The 23,697-nt window shown below is 55.7% G+C and overlaps 5 protein-coding genes across 5 annotated transcripts; 3 read left to right on the top strand and 2 right to left on the bottom strand.

The window, feature by feature from the left end:
* Positions 1–5,626: 5,626 nt before the first annotated feature.
* ACO1O0_003256 (Pleckstrin homology domain-containing protein) lies at positions 5,627–7,317 on the top strand (the record flags this gene model as incomplete). Its single annotated transcript, XM_083192710.1, has 3 exons — positions 5,627–5,871; positions 5,941–6,130; positions 6,190–7,317. 3 exons carry the CDS (start codon positions 5,627–5,629, stop codon positions 7,315–7,317), a joined length of 1,563 nt encoding a protein of 520 aa, XP_083051767.1.
* Positions 7,318–8,577: 1,260 nt separating this feature from the next.
* Positions 8,578–12,423, bottom strand: ACO1O0_003255 (hybrid sensor histidine kinase/response regulator; the record flags this gene model as incomplete). The annotated part of the gene is made up of 2 exons (XM_083192709.1): positions 8,578–8,673; positions 8,737–12,423. 2 exons carry the CDS (start codon positions 12,421–12,423, stop codon positions 8,578–8,580), a joined length of 3,783 nt encoding a protein of 1,260 aa, XP_083051766.1.
* A 4,156-nt stretch (positions 12,424–16,579) lies between these two features.
* ACO1O0_003254 (uncharacterized protein) lies at positions 16,580–17,479 on the top strand (the record flags this gene model as incomplete). The annotated part of the gene is made up of 3 exons (XM_083192708.1): positions 16,580–16,857; positions 16,927–17,223; positions 17,302–17,479. The coding sequence occupies 3 exons, from the start codon at positions 16,580–16,582 to the stop codon at positions 17,477–17,479; spliced, it is 753 nt and encodes a 250-aa protein (XP_083051765.1).
* A 640-nt stretch (positions 17,480–18,119) lies between these two features.
* ACO1O0_003253 (uncharacterized protein) lies at positions 18,120–19,635 on the bottom strand (the record flags this gene model as incomplete). The annotated part of the gene is made up of 7 exons (XM_083192707.1): positions 18,120–18,414; positions 18,491–18,586; positions 18,673–19,052; positions 19,106–19,179; positions 19,232–19,265; positions 19,334–19,353; positions 19,431–19,635. 7 exons carry the CDS (start codon positions 19,633–19,635, stop codon positions 18,120–18,122), a joined length of 1,104 nt encoding a protein of 367 aa, XP_083051764.1.
* A 1,741-nt stretch (positions 19,636–21,376) lies between these two features.
* ACO1O0_003252 (FAD-binding oxidoreductase) lies at positions 21,377–23,101 on the top strand (the record flags this gene model as incomplete). The annotated part of the gene is made up of 3 exons (XM_083192706.1): positions 21,377–21,403; positions 21,641–22,545; positions 22,606–23,101. 3 exons carry the CDS (start codon positions 21,377–21,379, stop codon positions 23,099–23,101), a joined length of 1,428 nt encoding a protein of 475 aa, XP_083051763.1.
* Positions 23,102–23,697: the final 596 nt, after the last annotated feature.

The following is a 23,697-nucleotide window of genomic DNA, read 5'->3' as shown; positions in this document are numbered from 1 at the left end:
TAGCGGCCTGTTCCAGGTTGTTGATACCTACCCAAAGTTCGAATGCTCGTCCCACGTCTACATCTCCATTGTACTCGGGATCCCGCGTTCTCCTTCCTGTATATTCCTGACGAGAGCATGCTGGCAGCATACGAATATTCATCTCTCCACGATCTTCAGGGCACTCCCTAACGGTTGACAAGAACAGACAATGACCGACAGAGTCCTTACACTTGAAGAGCAACTTCCACTAGGAAAAGGCACATGCAGAAAGTTTGCTTGAATAGAAACGCGCTCTTGGAGAGGGCGAGCTTTCGTTGCCTAACAACTTCGAACGAACCAGAGGCAGCCGTGGCTTCACTTCCTGCGACAATTCCTGCCTTCGCCCCTTCCCCCGATGACTCAAGGCCTCTTAGCTATGACGACTGCGCCCATACATCGCTCAAAGCGGCAAACTCGTCTTGATAATTTCTTCCTCTTTAAGGGTCCAATAAATGACAATATGTGTAACAGAGCCCGCCTACCCTCCTCGTCAGTCCCAGATAGAGAGCGAAGTTGTCAAATTGGTGGCCTAGTTTGGAGAAGTCTTGAGACGAATCAGGCCCACGAAAGCAAAAACAATACAGACGAGCCGAAAGAAATAATGCCGACTCCAAGCACGATAACGGCACTCCTAGCCATGGCCTAGGTCGCCATATTCCTAACGCAAACGCATATAAAGTGGTCGACCGTTCGAGTTTAATGTCCCGTTGGCCAAATTCAGCATAAGCGGCACAAGCCATGTGACGTGCGCCATGTATTTGCGCAAGGGAGGCCATCCATTCTTCATCCCCGAGGCGCCAATGGGCCCAAACTTTGGCATCCCTCGGGGACTCGGATAGAGGCAGTCACGGATCACCAATACACGGGATGGGCTGCTTCAAATGGGTCGTGGGGGCCAGCACTATTTGCTGGATGGCTGCCCAGAACTTTCCGGAGGGCATCTTGGAGGCTATTTTTGTGTGATGCACATGAAGGGGTACGATACTGATGATGGTGTGGATGGGCTTGGACACATTGGGGGTGCTCGAGGAGACCTCCTGGCCATGGACACGATTGGGCCCTCTAGCCGACGACACATGGCTGCCAGTCAATCCTGGGTTTACCAACTATCTAATAGAGACGGCACCTTGTCTTGCCTTTTGGCGGGCGCTAGGCAATCATGTTTTTCAGCGGTGCACACTGCAGCCAGGGAGCACTCTATCCCAAGCCAAGGCTCATGCGAGGGGGACACGGAATTCGAAAGCGAGAAGCTTCGCATATCCCCCGTGATTGGGCGAGGGCTGAGAGGCGGCGACCACGAGAGCATGCGCCGTGACATCAACTGCAATAGGAGCAGGATGCGTCGATGAGGCGGCTGGTTTGGGTTGCATTGAGATGGAAAAGTTGATGCGGGAGCGGTACCGGTGATATATACGTGCTCATACGGATGCCATCACCAGTCGCTCCCGCTTAGACGCCACAGGACATGATGTCGTTGGGCGTGTCTCTATGCCACTCTCTCGCAAGCCGGGATTGCATCGGATCTGCGGGCCAGTGCCCCCGGGTCCCGGACAGTCCCCAACGTTTTCCGCTTGGTGACTTTATGTTGGTGATGAATACGGTATTGCAGCGGTCGGACGGAGGCTTGGGAGGATCTATGGATGCTGCTGACGAGTCGCATCCTGAGACTCTCCCGGCGTCTGAGACGCTCGGCGTCGGAGTCGACGAATTGCGATCCTGCTGTGTCGCCCACTGAAAAGAGGTCCCCCAGCATCGCGGAGAAGACGATTCCGTCGACATCTGCCAGAGATCACATGGTTGCCATTGTCGTCAGCATCTTGTTTGCATGTACTCCATAGTACGAGCAATACCCCTGAGGCGCCTCGTGAGGATCGGCAGAGGAAAAACAAAAAGACATGAACCTCGTCCCGACCATGGCCGAGGAAACACAAGAGTTCAGAATCATGTCTCTTGGTCCTGCTGTTCCACTCTGGTGCCCAGGGCGTGCAGGCAGGGCACGGCAGGGTAATACAGACCATGACAGGACGGACTCGGCGACTCACAAATGATTGACAGCCGTTACGGACGTGGGTGGGACCAAGGGGTGGACAGGGTTGGGGCAGCCAAGCCCGGCTGGAGTGATGCGATGGGGCCTGTGGATCACGATTGATTGCTTGATGTACGAGTACTATCTGCACGGGGCCACACGGGCAGCCGCCGGCCGGAACGGCATCTCACCAGCGGGTAGGGTCAATGTACACGATGCCTGTGACAGGCCACGGGGCCACAGACTCTCATCACCGCGATACGAACTTGCGAACAGCCGGCGTGGAGGGTGCGGCTGTCTGGTCCAGACCTCCTCTAAAAGAAGAGGCCATCGCCAAGTGTCGAGCTGGGACAGCACTCTGCACCTGGTACGATTATTACACATTACTACTCCGTAGTGCTTCGTACGGGTACCGTCAAGTTTCAACCCGGACAAGGAGCACCATCAAGTTCAAACAGGAAATCTCCCGAGGCCCCCTCCCAGGGTTGTCGTCGACCCTTTTTATTACCCTGCCCTCTGCTCCAACCTCCAGGCTCGGCCCCCCGCGATGTCTCAGACAAGTCAAGGGGAAATGATAAGACATCCATCCCAATTTGCTCATGAGCAACCCGCCCCGGCCGAGAAAAGAGATAGACACGCAGGCACTGCAGGTTTTGGCTTGCTACCATAGCAAGTAGCTCCGTACTATTACGAGTACTCATAGTACTTACTAGTTATTATGAAGGAGAAAGTGTGAACGGCCGCGCGCACATGCACATGCACATGCATGGCACGAACGCCATCAAGCTGCTGCTAATGCTGCTGTGCTCCATTGTTGATGCTTGCACTAAAGCACGAGTCACATGGACGGCAAACCCACCGTGATTAGTCTCCATTTGTGCATAGGCGGGCATCTGGAGTGTCTGTTTGCGTCGCAACCTTCCAGTTAGAATCTGGATGGGGAGGAGGAGCGACGTGGAGGAGGTGGAGGTGGTGGTGTGATAGATGCGGCGGTGTGTGAGTGTTGCAAAGACGCAATTACACACTGAACACAGTATTACTCGTAGTAGGCTGGTGAAGGATCGCGGAGCTGCCACCCTCTTCTGCAACTCTCCTGAACATCGGGGAAAGGATCGAGATACTAACAGCGAGACGCCAGAGCGATGCAACGTGCGTGCTAACCTCCTGCCACAAGTCGCAACAGACTGCCGCGGAGGTAATGACAAACGGGCAACGAATCAAGGGCATTGTGATCAGGGAGAGAGAAAAAAAAAGAAGACGACCCTGGCAGCGAGCAATGGGGCAGCCTGGGACTTGGCAGTGGTGGGCCACCCTCATCCGTGATCATCGGCTTACAGTGCAATATACAACTTAGCGTCGTGGCGCCATCTGCCCACTTGTGGATGGCTCGGATCTCGATAGTCACCCTTCACTGCTTCAGCCTTCAGGATCCAGGAGCTTTTTTTTTTTTTTTGCCTCCCTTTGTGGCCAGGGAGTCGAGGCGACGGGAGCGGAAAAGGGGAGTGAGGAATAATACATCCAAGGAAGAAAGGAAAGGAAAAAAAAAACTTGGACTTGGTGCTTGGGTTGTTGGACGGAACCCACTGGCCTGCAGCCGATTGTTGGCATGTCGGTACTTGGGACGAGGTCACTCTGTCACTCTCCACCAGCGTGCAGGGGATGTGCAGGCTTGCATTCTCGCAGGCGACTCGAGGCGGCCACAGGCATCAAGAAAAAGGCTGCTTGCTGGAGGGCTGGAAGCGGAAGCGGTCGATACTATGTACAGCACCACGACAAGGCAAACCAAGCAAGGCAAGCAGCATGACGTCCCCTCCCTCCCTTGAGAGTCGCACCATCGAGGTCACGAGAGGTGTGACGAATAGGTAGGGGAGAGAAGTCGTGGAAGCTCCCCCCTCCAGCCCCCTCCAACCCCTCCAACGGCCGTGGTCTGGTCTCCAGTGCCCTGCAGTGCTCTCCGTGCGACCTCTCCAGCGCAGTGGTTTGCTCTTCAAGGGCGACGAGACTATTACTCGTATGCGTAACAACATGCGACGATGAGACGTCGGAAGAGCATCGTCGCAGAATCAGAATCCATTAATTAAAATTAAAAGGGTCCATGTGCCCGTGGTGGGAATCCGTTACGATATTAACGTCTGGGGCCACTGAAGTCTGGGCAGACGCCCACTGCCGTCGTTCGGTTCGGCGGGACTACCGCAGCGCTAAGACGTAGCCCAGTGAGCAGCCCAGTGACCCAGAATGACCCAATATCGCAGCCCAGACGGTGGAGCCGACGCCTGACAGAATAAGAGGGCCACTGCTGGGTCAGCCTCGATGGCTCTTAACGGCCACGAGGGAGCGCGCGGCCGATTGAGACAGTTGAGACAGCGCAATAATAATAGTAATAGGAATCATAACGCAGCGAGGCATCTTCCGACATCCTATCCAGCCACTGTTGGAAGTAAGAGACACAAGGCTCCGTCACCATGGACGACCTCAGACGTGCCGCTGTTGTCCACGACGCCCACGACGAATACGAATCGTTGGACGCCTGTTTTTGGCCAGCCGCTAGCGCTGGGGCCGCAAATTTCAGGCCCACTCGCTTAATGCGAGCACGGGCCATGGCCACCCCCAAAATGCAACTTCTTTTTTTTTCCCTCCAACTTTGCTGCCCAGTAAGGCGAGCTTGGACCACCTGCGGCGCTCTTGGCATCGGTGAGCTTCACTTCACTTCACCTCCAGCTCCCGACGCTGGCGCTGATGAGGATGTTTATTGAGAGCTCGAACTAACATGCTGGGGTGTGCCTTTGAGCCAAGGGACACACGTATATATACCTAGAAAAGCATAATTGCCAGAATAGCTCCTCACAGTGTAAATTGTCCCCTGGGGGCAGCTTGGAGAGACAAAGATATGTACGAATAAATTAGAGACACCACCCACCTCAACCCCGGCCAGATGTCCCAGGAAAAGGCCACCATGAGATGCCGAACAAGGAGCACAACGCCCTGGGTGACCACAGTGACCACTGGCCACTAACCACTGGCCGCTGACCGAACGACCACTGGCCAGCCTCCCTTCCTCCCGCTCCCTCCTTTCCTCCTGCTGGGCGCTCTGGTTATTGGTGCCACCCCCCAGTCGAGCCAGTCAGGTCAGTCAGGCCGGCCAGGCCAGCCAGCTGCCAGCCAGTCAACGCCAGTCAACTCCAGTCGACCACTCCCGTCCACCAGTCCAAGGCCCAGAGTCATCAAACTGGCCCCCCGAAACGGGCACGAATCCGAGCTGGAGCCAATAGCCTGAGCCCATTTCCACTGAAAGCCCTGGAGCCCTCTGCCAGCCCATCTCCTGGGTTGCAAGGAGTCCTGGAGCGCAGCAAATAAATAAGCAATCTGCCCAGTGACCCCCTTTCCGCTCCTTCCTCTTCTCTCTCTCTCTTTTCCGTACGTCTCGTGCTCCCACGCATACAAACCCCCATCTCTATCCACGGCCTTTTTTCTGGATCCGTTTCCTTTTTTTCTTTAATACCCTTTGCTGCTTCTTGTGATACCCAAACCACCTTGAGATACCCCCCCCCTTCCCCCGTTTCTTTCCACAACACATCCACAATGGCCGAGGAACAGAAGACCGTCGACATCCCCAAGGCTGAGGAGACTCCCGCTCCCGCCGTCGAGACCCCCAAGGAGGAGGCCCCCGCCGCCGAGGAGCCCAAGACCGAGGAGCCTGCCCCCGCCGAGGACAAGCCCGCCGAGGACAAGCCTGCCGAGGAGACCAAGGCTGAGGAGAAGGAGGAGGTCAAGCCCATCGAGGAGGGCCTGCTCGGCCACAAGGCCCAGGGCGCCAGCTTCCCCAAGTGAGTAGTCATCCAACCAACTACAAACTACGTGGCTTCTAGAAACAAAGCTAACCAGCATGCCCCCAGGAACTTCATTCCTAGCAAGGAGTTCTTCTTCTTCGGCGCTGATGCCTACGAGCCCAAGGCTCTGGCCGGCTACCTGAAGAACGAGAAGGCCATCTCCACCTACCACGCCAACGTCGCCTGGGCTTCCGAGACCGGCAAGGGTCTTCTCTTCATTGGCGACAAGAAGGCCCCCACCGGCATCATCAACCTCGTAAGTAGCCACTTTGCGCCATCCGGCCAAAACATGCAGTCATTAACACCACCTCCCAGTCTGATGCCAGCGAGCCCGAGACCGATGGCTCCCACAAGTTCACCCTGACCTCCAAGGGCAACAAGCACAGCTTCAAGGCTGCCTCCGCCGCTGACCGCGACAACTGGGTCGCCCAGCTGAAGCTCAAGATCGCCGAGGCCAAGGAGCTCGTCCCCACCGTCACCGAGTCTGAGACCTACAAGGCGACCCTCGAGAGCTTCAAGCCTGCCCCCAAGAAGGAGGAGAAGACCGAGGAGGCCCCTAAGGAGGAGGCCAAGCCCGAGGAGGAGGCCGCCAAGACTGAGGAGGCTCCCAAGGAGGAGGCCGCCAAGGAGGAGGACAAGGCTGAGTCCCCCAAGCCCCTCAAGAGCAAGCGTGCTTCTTTCTTCGGTTTCATGAACAAGAAGGAGGAGCCCAAGGAGGCCAAGGAGGAGCCCAAGGCTGATGAGGCCAAGCCCGAGGAGGCTGAGGCTGCCAAGCCCGCTGAGGAGGCCAAGGCTTCTGAGGAGGCTAAGCCCGAGGAGGAGACCGCCAAGTCTGAGGACAAGCCTGCTGAGGAGGAGAAGCCCGTCGAGACCCCCAAGGACAAGGCCTCTAAGCGCGCTAGCTTCTTCGGTGGCATTCTGTCCAAGAAGGAGAAGAAGGCCGTCGAGGCCAAGTCTGAGGCCACTGAGGCTCCCAAGGAGGGTGAGGCTGCTCCCGCCACCGAGTCTGCCCCTGTCATCCCCCCTGTCGAGGCCACCACTCCCCTCGCCGTCGACGTCGACAACTCCGCCCCTGCCCCCGCTGAGGCTGAAGCCCCCGCCGCCACCAACGGCGAGACCAAGAAGGACGTCAAGGAGAAGCGCAAGTCTTCTCTCCCCTTCGGCATTGGCAAGCGTGAGAAGTCCCCTGCTCCCGCTGAGGGTGAGGAGAAGCTCTCCAAGAGCCCCTTCTCCAAGCTCCGTGCTACGATCAAGGGCAAGGGTGCTGCCAAGGCTGAGGACAAGCCCGCCGAGGAGACTCCCAAGGAGGAGACCAAGGAGGCTGAGGCCACCGAGGAGCCCAAGGCTGAAGAGCCCGCTAAGGAGGCTGCTGTCGAGGAGCCTACGGAGTCCAAGCCCGAGGCCGTGGCCACCACCACTCCCGCCGTCACTGCTGCCGCTTAGAGAGAGCGCCGCAATTGATTGGCTATGACTTCAAGAAAATCACGGCAACAATCCCAAACAAAAAAAAAAAAAAGCAAGCCAAACAAACAAAACACCACAAAAAAAAAGACGTCCGCACGCATGAAAGGGTCGGGAATGGAAGGAAGGTTTCTGCATTTCTTCACATGATACCAAGATACCCTGTCAAGACTGCTTTCACACTGATACCAATTTCCATAGCTGCTTGTTACGCAAACGATCAACGGATCGCGGAGGGTTTTGGTGGCCGCGGTGGTTTACACGACCAAAGTCAGCAGAGGATAAAAAACCCTTCCTTGCTCTAGTGTTTTTGCTGCATTCATTCTGTTTACTGTCTGATACCCGGTGGAGGGGAAGAAGAGATTACTTAATAATACCTAATACAACTGTTGCGTGTAATACTTGTTTAACCTGTTTATTACCTGTGAAATTTGCTGTTTTTCTTTTACCTTTATCGTCTTTTCGCATTGGTCTTTACCTCGGCTTAATATGGTCGCCTACCCTGCTGCTGATATCTGTTGTGACATGGTCGATGACAAGAAAGGCTTGAGCAAAGTCGTGCCCAATGTAAATAATAGCTCTTCCACTTGTATCAATGAATATCTAGTTGATAGGAGTTTGCAATTTGTTTTGACTAGGATCTGGAAATCTGGGCGTCCAAGTAATGTCCTCAAATTCTCAAGCATGTACGTAGTACGAAGACATGATATAATGACACACTATCACACTTTAGCCCAGCCAAGGTACCATTAGTTGCTATCCTCGAGCCTGAGATCACGCTGCAAAAGAAACCTTGCAATATATCATATCATCCCATAGTAGTCATCCGCTCGTATGCCTCGTTCTAGACAGGCATGTCCGCTCATGCTGTACACGCTCATGATCTGATCCGTTCAACCCATCTATGCTTGATCGCTCCGCATATGTCTAAAATGACAATGGTGCATGAGCAAACAGACACCAAAGGCGATAAAGACATAAATAGATAGAAATTTCTCCAAAGAGAATAAAGCCACTCCGTGCGGCTCGGGTATATGTCCTCACGATCCCATGCTTCTGCGCCCCCATTAATTCCAAGAATAACATAACCGACGCCAATATCCCAAAGGTCTTATCTTTATAACGTCAAATAGATCTGTTCTGTCTCCCGGATAGTTCCCACGAGAAAATGAAGAGACGTGGGAGAGGCTTTTAGGAGTCTTCGAGACATTGCGCCCCTTGTTTTGGCCCATCTTTGTCATCCTATTTAGAGACATAGAGGCTCTTATATTTAGCGACCAACTCCTCAATTTTCGGCATAAGCTCGGGTATGCGGAAAGGTTTGGAGATCACGTCGTCCTAGATGATACCCGTTAGTTATCAGGTCTAATCATGGGGGGGTTCATATGTTTCCAAACTTACGATGCCGGCGGCCTTCGCATTCTCAATTTGCTCAGGCCGTGCGTAGGCTGTGACGGCAATGATGGGAATGTGCTGGGTAATTGTCCCTTCTTGCTCTAGCTCGCGGATTTTTCGGGCACACGTCATGCCGTCCATGACTGGCATTTCTAGATCCATCAGGATGACGGAGATATCCATGCCCTCGCCTTCATGTCCGGCCCAGAACCTTGACTGCTGCAATGTCTGAAGGGCCTCCTTGCCGTGGTTGGCGACAAATGTGTTGTTTCCGCAGCTCCGCAGCTGTCGCTGGAGAACCTTTTGGTTAACGATGTTATCCTCGACGATCAACACGTCGTAGAGAGGGTTGCCTCCGGCATCCGAGTTCACTCGTGAGACGCTCGAATGAGCGGCGCTTGACGCGGTGGGTGACTGGGTCTTTCGCATGATCTTGAAAGGAGAGATATGCTCGTAATCTGAAGGAGGATGGGTGGAGATGCGACTCTGGATATAGAAGCTGAACTTGCTTCCTTGTCCGGGCTGGGACAAGACCCCAATCTGGCCTCCCTGCATCTCAGTCAGGATCCGGGATATGAATAGCCCTAACCCTGAGCCGCCGTATTGGACATGGGTCCTCGGTGTTGCTTGCTGGAAGCGCTGGAAGAGGAGCTTTAGCTCCTCCTCGGCCAAGCCTGGGCCTGTGTCCTCCACGGAGCAATGGATATTGATCCTCTGCCCGTCACCCCACTCGTCTTCATTGTCAATGTCCATGGCGGGGGGCCTCTGACTGTCGTTTCGGTCGAAATAATGCATCTTCCCATGAGTGACGCCTGAGATATCTTTGGATACCCCAACTGTCACGGTAATACTTCTTTTCTCTCGCGTCTGGGTGAATTTGATGGCGTTCGTCATGAGGTTGATCAAAACCTGTCTCAGCCTCGAGGGGTCCATCTTGGCCCATTTGATACCGTATTCGTCGAAGCTCTTATCAACAATGAACTCGAATTCAATATCGTGCGCCATGAGTTCAGATTCGAACATTTTGAGAGCCCTTTGTATGACCCGGACAGGTTGCTCATCGATCGGGGTAACGGCCAAGAGATTCGAGTCAAGCTTGGAAAGCGTCAAGATGTCGTCGACAATGCGCTTCTGATGGCTCGCACAGAGATTGATCGTGTTTGCCGCGTCGAGACATCCCTCCAGCAAGGTTTCGACTTCCCCCTTGACGTGGTGTGCCGCGAATGCAGTGATGTTGCCCGAGATCTGGTCCGCGCACTGGAGAATGGCGGACAGAGGGTTCCTCATCTCGTGACTTGTGATGTCAATGAAGTTCTCCTGCTGCCTCTTAAGCTCTACTGCCTCCTCTCGCCGTTCGCTCTGCACCTTCTCCGCCCACTTTTGTGAGGAAATGTCGGTAATGCAACCAAATATGGACTCGAGATTCCCATCTAAGGTTTTCTCAGGGTATGCGCTCATCAGGACCCATGAGTCAATGGTTTTGTCCTCGCTCCCCTGGCTGCAAATGAAGCGGAACTCAACAGAGATGGTGACCATGTCATTAAGAAGCTTCCCCCACGCAGCCTCGAGCGCTGGCCTATCCTCACTCCTCACCATGTCCATCCATGCATTCTCGGTATCATCAGTCTTCGGAACCCGAGAGATCTGCCACCACATATCGTTACAGTAGGTGATGGAACCCTGCGAGTTGGCAATGAACATGCCGACGGGAGCGAACTCGGCCATCCGGGCGAACTTGTACTCGCTCTCATTGGCCTCCTGGGACTTGAGCTGTAACTGCATCGAGAGATGCTGGCGATCCAGGGCAGCGAGTCTGGCTGCCCTCTGACCTCGCTTGATCTCTTCCTCGAAGAGGACAACCGAAGCCATCGAGGTTGCGAGTTGCCGAGACACCAAATGGATGAATAGCTTGTAGTCGTCATCGTACGGCCGCCTCGGGTTGACACCCATGACAATGAACCCAACGACAGAATCACCAACCGTGGTGGGGACAACGGGGAAAACCACGATTGTCCGGCAGGGATCCCCGAATCCCTTCCACTCCGCACCTTTGACCAAATCGTGCGGCATGGTGCCTGCCTCCTCGGATAAAACAACCACACTCCCATTATTAGCCATTGATTGGCGCATGTATGAGGCAAAACCTTCTTCTGATGTTCTCAGATCCAGTGCTTCGACGGCTGCCTGATGACCATTCGGGACTCCGATTGACCCTTCAAGGACTACCTGCGGGTTGTTGAGGCCTAAAGAATGCAGGGACGAGGCCTCGCTCTCCGTGTCGTCCTTAACGGAGTACATGAGAGCGAACGGCACGTCATACTCGTTGTACTCGAGCCCTTTCTGAACCTGAGGCCAGAACTCCTTCACCGTTGTCGCAGCGGCGGTACGTTCGCCAATCTCACGAAGCATCAACATCCTTCTCTCTGCCACTTTTCGTCGCGTGTTTTCGAATACTGGGTTGTAGAGTCCCACGACCTCGCCTTCAACGCCAAGAAGTGGAACAATTCCCCAAGAGAAGAATGTTTCCTCAAGAAAACCATGACGATCGATGAAGAGCTGATCGTCATGTTTCATAGTGGCCTGGCCCGATTCCCAAGCAGCCTTAAAAACCGGCTCAATCTCATCCCAGATCTCGCTCCAACCCTCCGAATATCTCTTCCCCATGAGTGATGGATGCTTCTGCCCGGCAAGAGCAATGTGGGCGGAATTGTAAATGGTCACGAACTGAGGGCCCCAGTACAGGGCGGCGGGGTGCGGGCTACCCATGACAAGGTTCGCCATTGCCCTCAACTCATAAGGCCATTCCTCGATTGGTCCGAGTGGCGTGGAAGCCCAGTCAGTTCCCCTGGCTAGCTGGATATGCTCGGGGAGGTTTTCGTTCGGGGGAATCCTGGTCCAGTCAAATGTCGTTCTTGCGGGTTGTGCCTGAAGGACGGCATTGGTGAATTCGTCTGGGTGGTGCCAAGTTGCGGTATCCGGAGCCGCATCGGGAACCACACTACCGAGCACCGACTCTCCATGCGATGACTTGCGTCGTGCATCGCCAAAATAATCGTGAGAGTCGACCGGCTCGGCATCCGGGGTGACAGGAAGATCTGGGGAAGGGTCCTCCTCTTGCTGCACCAATGCTGCAGGCTCCTCCGTCATGGGGATAGGTGACTCGGCGCGTTCGGGGTTAATAGGAGTGGTTCCGCTGACGACTCGAAAGCGTCTTCGGAGTGTTGAACATGTCCACGTGATTCCTCCATAATTGTGCGGTGGAAGCGGCAAGTCTTGGGAATCAGAGCTCTTAACAGGGGTCATAATCCAACCCTTGAAGCCCCCATACTCGGTTGCGGCGTCTGAATCATCTTGGTCGACGGTGAGAAGCCGTAGGACTGAGTGGGATGATCGGAGAGCAGTATTATAGAACAAGATGTGAAGTCCTGGGCGGCTGGCGTTGGCCGAATTAGCTAGATCGACCAAGAAGGTCGGGCGGACATCTTGGTCAAGAAGATCAACGATGTCCATCCCGCTGAGTGCCTGCAGCCCTGGAACAAGTGAGCGGGCGTCCGGCGTCAGGGCGGGTGCTGACATGTCCATAGATGAGCCCCAGCTCCCCGGCGTGCTTCCCGACCTCGCGGGACTGGGGGTGTTGACGTTGGCACGAGGCATCTTGAGTGTTGTGACGGCCCCTGAGGGCTCCTGCTGCATGCGTGCCAGGATAGATGTGGCTGGTTCGGCATGGCGAAGACTCGGAGCCCGTGATATCGGTTTCGATGTGGAGTTATTTGAAAAGAATAATGGCGAAGTTGGACCATCAAGTGGCGGCTGGCCAGCTGCGGCGGCAAAGGCGCCAAGTCCGGAGGTCGGTAGGTCGGTCATCCTCGGAGGGGAGACTCCTCTCCGACGTTTCTTATTGATGGGCGATTGTCCAATCACGCTGTCGGGGACGGCCTGTCTGGAAGACGATCGCTTGACGCTGCCGCGGGACCGAACAACATCGGGGGGCTTGCGGTAGGACGAAGGAATTGGATTTCGAGCAGCCTCAAGAAATGACCTTGACGTGGAGGATGTGGTCGGGAGGGCGGTGCCTGAAGTCGGGGCAGGGACGGAGACGAAGGATGAAGCGTGCTTCTGGATCAAATTCGACTGGTCGCGGGCGTGGGCGTGGGCGTGGGCGTGGGCGTGACGGTGACCATGGCGATGAAACTCAGACTGCCATTCCTGGGTAGAGTTTCTTGATGAGCTGCCTCTGCGACTCTTGCGTTCCCGATGTATGTCAGGAGTTGGATCTCCTGAAGGCAGCGCTTGCAAATCTGGTTCGGGAAGATGGGAGGAAAGAGCGGCAGGGCCCGGCCTTGGAAACGAATCGTCGCTATGTTGCTGCATCAAGGCGCCACGGATGGGGTCCAGGATGGGGACGGAGGGCCGCTCCCAACGCGGTCAAGGGTGATATGTGGGTAGAGGAAGCCCAGACTGAGAGAGGGTGGCACCGGCCGACGGGTTCCGTGGGCCACTGCCAGGTTTCCTGCAGTCAGAGGCAAGGTAATGGGACAAGGCAAGGTGCAACGCGCATCCGGCCTTGAAAGTGCTCTGGTCCACCGGCCCTCCGAGTGGGAAAGTGGTTCATGGGCCAGATCGGGATTCAAGCAGGAGATCGGAACGGTTTTAGGTAGCGTGGCCGTTGTGGGAAAGGCAACTGCCGGTGTGCGTATGAATCGAGCCTAGATGTAGATGTTGCAATAGGCGGTGGGTAGTAGAACTAGTTAGTAGCTGCGATAAACCATTGAAACTAGTATTATGTAGTTGCGCATTGGCCCGTGGGGATTAGAAGGGGGTGATGGGATTTCGATGTGCTTGGTTGGCGAGGGACGAAATGCAGCGTCTCTGCCGGATGTGGGGGGCGAGCAGAGGGAAAACTTGGACGAGCGCTGCCCCCGTAGTCATGTATGGGAGCAATGGATATACGCATGTGCTTGTATGCTGGGTGAGGTAATATGCACCAGGCCAGCAAGAGTTGAGGCTGGCTTACTATATTAGCTCTGAAGAAGATGGGAGGGAGGACAATGTTCCGAGGGTAGGCTTACCAGGGCCTTGAGATATTGGCGATGAGATCCCAAAGAAGAGAGATCGTCGCGCAGCGAGTGCTTGGTTGGTTCGGGCGACCAAATGGCGACGGGGGAGAGAAGAGTCTCGAACTCGGGTAGTGGAGAGACCGCCCGTAAGAGTCCAGACGGCTCGCGATTTGACTTGCTCCCAGCGAGTCCTAGGACGGCCGCCGCTGGCGCTGCAAGGATCCAAGGTTCGAGGTGCAGAAGGGTCCCCGATTCGGGAACAGCCTCTGCAAGCCTTGGCGGTGCTAGCGGGGGCTCTAGTCTCTGGCTGGCCTGGGCGAGGGTGGGTGACCCGAATCCTTGGAGACGATGGTGATCGGGGATAAGCCGACAATGATTGCCTGGGCTGTACTTTGTTCTGTAGATGGAATGATGGCGATGACAAGGTTGGAGGTTGACACTTGGCCAGAATGTCACGAGCAGACTGCATTGCAGATATACCTAAAGGCAGCAGGTGCGACCACGGCGGGCTGGAACGCTCCTGCCGGCCTCGCCTCTGCCCGCCTTGCCTCTAGAACTGGTACTCCGTACCTACCTTGGTAAGGTACGAAGTGCTTGTACCTGTACGTACGACGTGCTTGTTGGTGCGACGTGCTCTGTGCACAGGTGTCCAACTCTCTCACATTGCACCGCATCGGTCACATCCATGGATCCTGCTGCGCATTCACCAAGTCATACAGGCATGCCCTTCATGCCGACAGAAAGAGGGCCGGAAAGACCCCAGGGCACAGAGTGCCCATGGGCAGCTGCCCTGGATGATTCGGGACCCAGGACACACGGGTGGGCACTTTTCTTCCTTGGCACAAAAATATTTGTCCAAACTTGAATCATCGACTCCTTGCCAATTGACGGAATTGTGCTTGGCCAGGCCCGTCACTCGTGTCAAGCCGCCGCCCGTTGCCGACCGATGGGACCGATGGGACCGATGTGACCGATCGACCGGTCTGGACCGCTGTGAGAGCCACTGGGAAATTTGCACCCAACATCCATGGACGATGGCTTGAGGCACGTTGCGGGAGGCGTCAGCTCTTTATCCACCGCCGCCAACGGCTCAACGGGCGGGGGAGGGGAGGCTTTCTTTTGGCAGAATGCAATGAGCACTGGCAGCTGCAGACAAGACTCGTCCTGGACGCCTGCTCAGCTGCCATCGGGCAAATGTTGGCCTCTACGGGTATCACTCAGATCTATCCTCATATTCATTCCAGCTGACAATTTTACGCATCTCCATCTCCACAGTGGAGAACGTCGCTGCCAACGTGCAAGGACTGCTACTATGTACATAGGCGCGCAAGTATACACTCGCAGCCACCTACGTATGATTCTGCCCGTAGTTTATACTCGAACCCTGCCCTCCATCTGAGGATGCGGCCACTTGGGAAGCTGATTCTATTAGCTAGGTTCTAGACATGGCGCCGACGTGGGCATTCGTCAGCCTTCTGGAATCTGTTCCCGTCGAATATGTCTTGGAAAAGTTGGTGTCACTGACGCTCAGGCTCGAGCTGACTCGTCCTGTGCACTGCGGCTGTTCCAGCCCGACAGTGACAGCTCATGACGATCTGCTGCCAGCCACGGGGAGTCTCAGACGCTCAGGCCCGAGCTCTCGATCCGGAGCCGCCCAGGACAATGTGTCAGTCGGCAACGGAGGGAGAGTCTGCGGGGCCGTGTCAGACGGCCAACGGCCAAGTGGATTGCGAGGTGGACACGGCGCAGCTCCGATGATCCGATCAGCACCACGGTCAACCCGGCTCATCTCACGGGGCGCCGAGCGATCCTTGGGTGCCGCTGATCACCTACATATAGCACGCATGCACCACCTCCTCTGGTAACTTGGGAGTTGAGTCGGTGTAAAGGTGTGAATACTACGTCTGGTTGTCGGCGAAAGTCATGGTTTCTTTGCCTCTGGTATGTAGTCATTCCATGTGCCTAATAATGCATTGATACTTATTGTTATTAATAGCTGATGGGGTGGTTGATCATTGGGATGCCATATGCCGTTGGTGCTGCTCCTGGTCAGCTGATTGAGCACCAACGTCGACTGTTGAGCTCAAGATAGAACGGACCTCGCCAGACACAGCAGTAGCATCTTGGGTGCAGAGTAACAGGCGACAGTCTGTCTCCAGTGGGATGACGTGCAACGCGGGACGGCAGGCCCATCACACCTACCCGCGCCAGCTGGGCCCTGTGATTGGCCACACAGCCCATCGACCTCCAACTGCCAGACCAATGGCAGTTATTATGGCACTCCGCGTGCGATCCGGGCGCTTACAAGGCCCCTCTCCTGCTGCCCCCTCTGCCCGTCGGTGGCCTCCCATTGGCCCACGCACTGGCGATGCCCTCTAATTGCTCCGACCCCCAGCGTCTGCGAGCCCACAGGAGCTGCCGCTCCCAGTCGCGGGTGCAAGAGACCCTTAAACGCCGCCAATCCCCCCAGCGCTGGCCGTGGCCTCGTTGTGCTCGGCTGGCCTGAACCTGTCAACTTTTCCCCCAATTCCTCACGGGCGCTGGGTCTGAAGCGACGACGACGACGACTACTACTATTACCACCGCTACTCCCAAGTGGAGAGAAGACCACGACGATACAACCACCGCGCCCACCGACGGATGTGACCTGGGATTTGGATTCGGGCCTGCTTGCTGGCGAGCACATCATACCAATTCAACGTCCCCCTCTGCCCGATAATTGAGGTTCACGGGCGCAGTTCACCTCCCGTCACCATCTCGCAGGAAACAGAATTCCCACAGAACCCGCCATCATGGCCATCAAGGAGCGTTGGGCCGGTCGGACGTACAGGCCCATCCACCGCAAATGGCCCCAGGCGGCGCGCAAGGGGACGGCCTGGCTGATGCTGGTCGAGCTCATCGGCCTGGTCCCCATCCTCGTCATCTTTGGCATCGCCCAGCCGGATCTGTACCGCACCGAGCTCTGGAAGATTGGCTTTGATAACAAGCTCAACTCCAACCCCAACATGATCCTCTATGCCTACGCCAACTACGCCCCCCAGCCTGACGTGCCTCTTATCTGGTCCAGGACGTAAGTCTTCTCGCGCAGAGCTCCAGTTGTTGCCGAACATGTAGTAGCTGACTGCCGGGTCTTTTGCAGATTTACCGACTTCAATGTGGCCATCTCGGTCATTTCCCTCTTCTTCCTCCTTGCCAAGCTCATCTCCTTCATCATGAAGGTATGGTTACCTGCCCTAGCCGTCTTTATCAACGTGGCCATGGTCGCGCTCTATACCGTGAGCACATACGGTCAGATTGGGCCCGACTACGCCGACGAGCGGTACCCGGCGCCGGTCGCCTGGTACTTCCGTTATGGGTGCGACATGGCCAAACCATATGGCGCGTACAAGTCGTGCCAGATTGCCCAGGGCTCGCTGGCGGTCACGCTGTACATGCTGTGAGTCCACCATACTGGCACCCCGAGGTCTCTCCTTTAATTATACCTGCGGTGCAGCCTACTGACTTGCGCAAACAGCGTCGTCTACCTTCTCAACCTCGGCTTCGCCTTCTGGGCCATGTGGCCGAACAAGGAGCTCAACGACGTCAGTGACGCGGAGGACGTTGATCCGACGGGTGCGGTGGAGCCCAAGAAGTGGGAGATGCGTAACATGAGATCCCCGACTAGCATGAGCCCATTCACACCCCGTACCTAGGCCTTCAACACGCTTGACCGCCAGCTGCCTCTACGACAAGAGGGTTCAAGGTATGCTTGAGAGGATGGATTGCCATTTTTTGTATTGTTTATATGGGGGGAGGGGGTGTTAATGTTCGGCCTCGCTGTTTGCATTGATATGGACGGCACGGGCTCTATGGATCTTGGTCTTAACGGCGTTTCGGCTGGGCAATAATAGGCACACGGCGGTGATTGGCGAGTGACGTATATAATGCTGTCATCTTTTGGCCGTCTGCAGCCATTATATGATGCAAATTGACAACAGTGTCTATCTTTTAAAGCTATCTGTGAACATCTAGGCTAGATGTTGGGCCGTAATTTCACGGTCCAGCAGGCGAATTCGCTTGAGTTAACATATTGGTTGAATATGGTTAAAACGAATATGAACCATTCCCCATGTTTGTTTTTAGGGAGCATCACATTTAAAACCTCTCTTCTTAATTTGTCTCCGCGATTGGTCTGTTGATTACCAGGTATGCCAAGTTCAACCAGTACTTTACCCAGGCGACATGCGATAGAACCGAGCCGTTACTTCTCAGTAGAAGGTATTAGTAACTTTGTATTGGTTCTTGGAACTGATATATATCCACGGCGTCCCGCGCCCTTGGCAGCCCTGGATGCTAACGGTACTCTTTCGGGTTGATCGTATCCCGACTGGGGATGATGGCCCTCTCGCTCCCCGAGTCGAGCCTCTCCGTGCTGTCCTCCGCATCCCCAAACCGGCTGTACTTGCCCATGGTCGACCGCTGGTGGCTGACAGCCTGGAGACTGATGTTGTTCCTCCCCGTGTCGGGCATCCCCGAGCTCCCCTTGGTCGCCGATCCGGTCCCCATGAGCTTGGGGGCCACTTTTCGGAAGAAGAGTCGGACGGTCGGTAGCGTGGCGCAGATCATGATGAGGTAGGCTTCGATCAGGCTGATGCCGAGGACACAATTAGCAAATATCTTCAACATCAAAAAGGGGGGGGGGGGAGGGGGTTGTATGCACATACGCCCACACACTTGCTGGAGCGGCGCCCCACGTCTGGTCCATTTTGGTCAACTGCTGGATGATGTAGACGAGCCGAATAATGGATGTAACAAATGTGCTATAGCATAGTTTTGTCAGCGGACTGTCCTCACTCCAGCTCCCAAAATACCAAAAGGGGGCGGGGTTGAGGGGGGTTCTCCTTACATGCCGCCCAGAGCAAACAAGACCATCAGACCAAACTTTTGGAACTTGGGCATCTGTAGATTCCACGTCATGTAGACGGGGATGGCGATGAGCGAAATATCCGCAATCAGCCCGCAGATTGCAGTTCCCTTGTAGATTGCGGGAAGATCGACATCGCATGATCCCTCGGTCATCGCGGGAGTCCAGAGCTTCTCCACAGGCAGGCAGGGCAGGGCGGCGGCTATAGCGAGCCCGAGATTCGATCCGACGATGAAGACAATGAGCGACCAGACGGACCATTTGAACCAGGACTGGGGGCTGAGGCGGAGGTAGAAGCAGGCGAGACTCAGTTTCGAGAAGAGGGAAAAGAGGGCGTAGAGGATGGGCATCGGGTAGAGAGCCTTTGACACCATTGTCAGTTTGGGTGGCTCCGAGTACACTAGGTGTGGCGTACCTTGGTGAAGATGAAGTACTGGTCGAGGGTAAGCTCCCAGGCGTGAGTGCCCAACAGCCCATCCGCATAGGCTTCTGCAATAGGGGGTTAGAGATGGTAGAAGCTGAGGTGGGGGAGGAGACATACTGAGAATGATGGCTGCTAGACCCGAGATGATTCCCTGCAATGAAGCATTGAATATTAGAGGTATGCACTCCAATGGCCGTATGCGCTCTTGGTGCAACTTACCAGAGCAATGGTAAAGAAGGCTATACCAGAAATCCTGTTAGTCTCTTGCTGGTGGCTTCACGGGGTGTTCAAGGCAAAAAGGGGGGGGAAGACATACCGTCATCCCAGTCGACCTTCTTATGGACCCAAAGCTTGACATAGGTTCTCTGCGCCACGAAGACCAGCATGACGAGGTTTAGGCCTCCCGTAATCGAGTATGCCTCGATGACCCATTGCCGTTGGGGATTCTCAAAGTCCACTACGTAGTGCTCCGGGGGCGGCAGGAGGCTCAGCGTGCCGTCGGGATGGACGTAAGGCTCCATCTTGACGACGAGGTCTTGCTCCGACTGCTTGCGCGGGAGATGTCTCTGTTGCCCAGGAAGTCGGAGGGGTGTTCGAGTAGAGAACTGCCGGAGGCGGTTGTCGTCTCTGTGGGGCGGAGGTTGTTCTTAAGGCTTTAACGACGACGGGGAGACAACCCGAGCCAGATCAGGAGACTGGAGCCAAGATGCTACCATGGACGAGTAATGCTCGTGCATGGTTGCTATTTCTTTCTCCCGACAGCCTGGTGGACAAACCCGGTCGATAGCCCAGCAGATTAGCCTGGTCGATGCTAATCTTGTCGCAGACTTGCAGCCGTATTACTGGCATATCGGTAGGGGTCGGGGGTAGAACTTGTTTCCGGGACTCAGGGGCTGTCTGTAATCGTACTCGTACGTAGTAACGGAGCAAACTGCAACACTGGAAGCAGGCAAAGCCTGTCTTGTCCTGGACTCGTGGATGGCTCAACCCTTGGACATCTTGGTTGACTGCCCTGGCTCCGGCATTTGCCTCCGTTGGACTAACCGAGAGAATGAGGGATCCTGGATCATGGCCTGTCATTTCCCTTGTATCTGCTTGCTTACTGCTTACCTGCCTGACATGTACGTCGTACATGTAGGTATCCGTAGTGTAATAGACGTATTGGGACCACAGCCCCCTCGAGTAAAGAAGCCAGCATCGGGTTTATTGGAACCGACCCGGACGGAGTTTTCCGGCGAGATCGACGGCGGGCGTTGCTTGGAGGAGTCTAGTATGGCGGGGCGAATGGACGGACTTGAACATATCACCTGTTGTGGTTGGTCCATTGGCCATTTGACTCCGTCATGCCCTTGCTGGTGGTGTATCAATGCAAGTTGGGGCCAGTTTCAACCAAGAGGCTAGGCCCACCGCTAAGAGACGGGGAGCCACGGAAACTAATACATTGCTAGCACTAGCATTGTGGTAGCCTGGTGACAAGTCATTCGTGGACCTTTTCACCTGTATGGATATTAGCGCCACCACGCCAAGAACGAGCTGCGGGTTGGACCCCTGCTGGCAGCTGTCAGAATCCCGCGATGCTGGCTGAAGTTGGCTCTGGTGAAGCTTGCAATCCTGTGGTGGTTTGTGGTATTATATGTAAAGCGAACCAGTGTGCCGGATCCTGTGACACCACCTGCATATCCATGTATGCGCCCACGTGCTGTTGATTAATAGTATCCCCCAACTAACTAATACCACATAATACCAACAACCTTCATCATCCCAGCACTTGCCTGTCGAAGGTCGCCCTGCTCCACTCAGTCCCATGCTTGCGAAGAATGCGGAGAGAACAGGCCCTTGCACATATTGGTACATATGTATAGAATTATTAGTACTAGCACCATGTACAGATGGGGCCATGTGATATGATATGTCCCGTCTGGTACAGATGACCGCCCTACGCCTAGGGAGGCGAGTCGCTGACTGCCGGGATTCGTGCAGAGAACCAGGAACCGGGCCCCCTGCGTAGCCATATTCCCAATTTCCCAGGCCATCTTCGCAGTGTCGGGGGATTGCTGCTGTCCGCGTTGCATACTCGTACCCTCAAAATGACACGCACTTCCCGTCTTGCGTTGCTGCGTTCTGTCCCGCAGGTCCTTCGGTTCTCGTCACTCGACAGCATCACCACTCTGCACAGGCACCCGTCAGCCCCAACACCCCGGACCCAAACACCCCCTTCCAACCAAGCCCACCCCTGAAGAGAAGACAAAAGAAAAACGCAACATGAGCAAGGAGATCTCTGCCATTGCGGTACGTAATACGCCTTTCTTCATGTGCGAGCAATGTTCTGGTTGTTGTCGTGATCGATGTCGTTCCCATGGGAAGGGGCAGGGAGAGACCCCTGAATTTTTCACCCAACACGAACCCGGATCCCTGGAACCAGGGAGAGGCTGTCAGGCTGAGGGCAGGATCGGGGCCAGAAGCGCGTATTACTCAGACGAGAGTGAGCAAGGCTAATATGCGGCGTCTGAAAACCAGTGCGCGCAGCTCGTCGAGGCTGGCCTGGGCGACAAAATCCTGCAGCCGCACGAGGCCAAATACAGCGAGCTGGTCACGCCCCATTGGTCGCTCGTAGCCCAGTTGACGCCCTACTCGGTCGTCCTGCCACAGACGCCCGAGGAGGTTGCCAAGGCCGTCGTCACCCTGTCCAAGGTCGAGGGGTGCATCTTTGCTGTCCGCAGCGGAGGCCACACCTGCTGGCCCGGAGCGAGCAACGTCGAGGACGGCGTCGTCATCGATCTGTCACAGCTCAAGGCTGTCTCGTACGATGCCGACAGGAAGATCATCTCGGCGCAGGCTGGCTGCCGGTGGAGGAACGTGTATGGTGCTGCCGAGGAGCACGGCGTGACCGTCAACGGCGGGCGCATGGCTGACGTGGGTATTGGCGGTTTCCTCTGTGGCGGTGGCATCTCTTGGCTGCTCCCTCGCTTCGGCTTCGGCTGCGATACCGTGCTCAACTACCAGGTCGTCCTCGCCGACGGACGCATCGTCGAGGCCAACAAGGACGAGAACGAGGACCTCTTCCGCGCCCTCAAGGGCGGCGCCGCCAACTTTGGCATCGTCACCCGCTTCGACCTCGTGGCTATTGACGGTGCTGAGGTTTGGGGAGGCATGTACGTCTGCCCCAAGACAACGTCCCCCCAGCAGATTGAGCTGTTTGTCGACTACATCGACACCATCGAGGACAAGACGGACACGTCGTACGGTCTGGTCTGGGCGTGGTCGGGCGCTCTCAACGATATTGCCGTGTCGACTATGATCTGCAACACCAAGGGCGTGGCCAACCCTCCCGCCATGTCCAAGGTTTTTGAACTTCCCAGCTTCATGAACACCACTGCGAGCAGAGGTGTGACGGCACTGGCCGAGCACATGTCATCCCCGGAGACCTTCCAGTTCAGTTGCCCCCCAATGGCCCCAAGTGCCTAAGCTCTCTCGTCTAATCCCTCGTCTAGCAACACGTGGATCCCTGCCACCTTCAAGAACGACCCGCGAATCCTCAACAAGGCCGTGGAGATGCACGAGGCTTTTGTCGAGAAGCTGAAGCTCAAGATCCCCGGCGACGGATTCAGCACCATCTGCTTCGCGCAGGCTTTGCCCCAGCTATACGCCAAGCGCAGTCAGGAGCGTGGTGGCAACGTCCTGGGCGTGGAGAGGCTCGGTGAGAACTGCATCTCCTTCCTCGCCGCTGCCCACATCCGGGACAAGGAGCACCTCGAGTACGGATTCGGCGCGCTGCGGGAGTGGTATGACGGCCTGGTCGAGTACGCCAAGTCGATTGGTGTGTGGAAGGACTGGCTGTACCTCAACTACGCCGACAAGACGCAGAACCCGCTTCGCACCTTTGGAGAGGAGAACATGGGCAAGATTCGGGCTGCGGCGGCCAAGTATGATCCGGAGGGTGTGTTCCAGACCAAGTGTCCTGGAGGATTCAAGATTTCCAGGGCTTAGTTGGCCATGTCAAGTAGGTCTAACTTGACACAAGGGCGGCTGAATCTAGATAGTAGAGCGCATTAATACTCACCTGATATGACAAGGTAGCGTCGTTCGAAACCTACGAACAGAATGCCCTGGTTGTCTCGCAAACAAGAGAGTTTAGGGGCCTGTAGGTGACATTGGCACAACCGCGAAGTCGCCAACCGTACAGTCCAGCCAGTCCAGCGCTCGAGTTTCCAGCGCGTAGACTCTGACGCGTGCCATGTTGGATGACAGCTCGCACCCTGCTTCAAGATGATGACGTCCGATATCCTGTTCGCTGGATCGGGGATACCTGGCGAGTTTGAGCACGTCGCGGCGTCGCAGCGCGTCGAGCTTCTGCTTGCAGCTTGAAGGTTAACCAAGGTCACTCGGCGCGAGGAATGCGATCTTCGATGGGCGGCGATATGGAGGAAGGATGGAAAGTCAGGGGCTGTCGACCAAATCCACGTTGGATTATTTTATCATTACGTGTTGACGGAACGAAGCGGTCACCTTGGTCCTATCAGTTCGGAGGAGATCCGGATCCGCCTCGTCGCAAATAGTCGCCATGTGGGGTTCGAGTGCCCTCT

This window comes from Amphichorda felina (genome assembly GCF_050947745.1).
Source record: "Amphichorda felina strain 45539 chromosome Unknown scaffold_3, whole genome shotgun sequence".
Lineage (NCBI taxonomy): Eukaryota > Fungi > Ascomycota > Sordariomycetes > Hypocreales > Bionectriaceae > Amphichorda > Amphichorda felina.
This window is presented reverse-complemented; position numbering and strand designations above follow the sequence as displayed.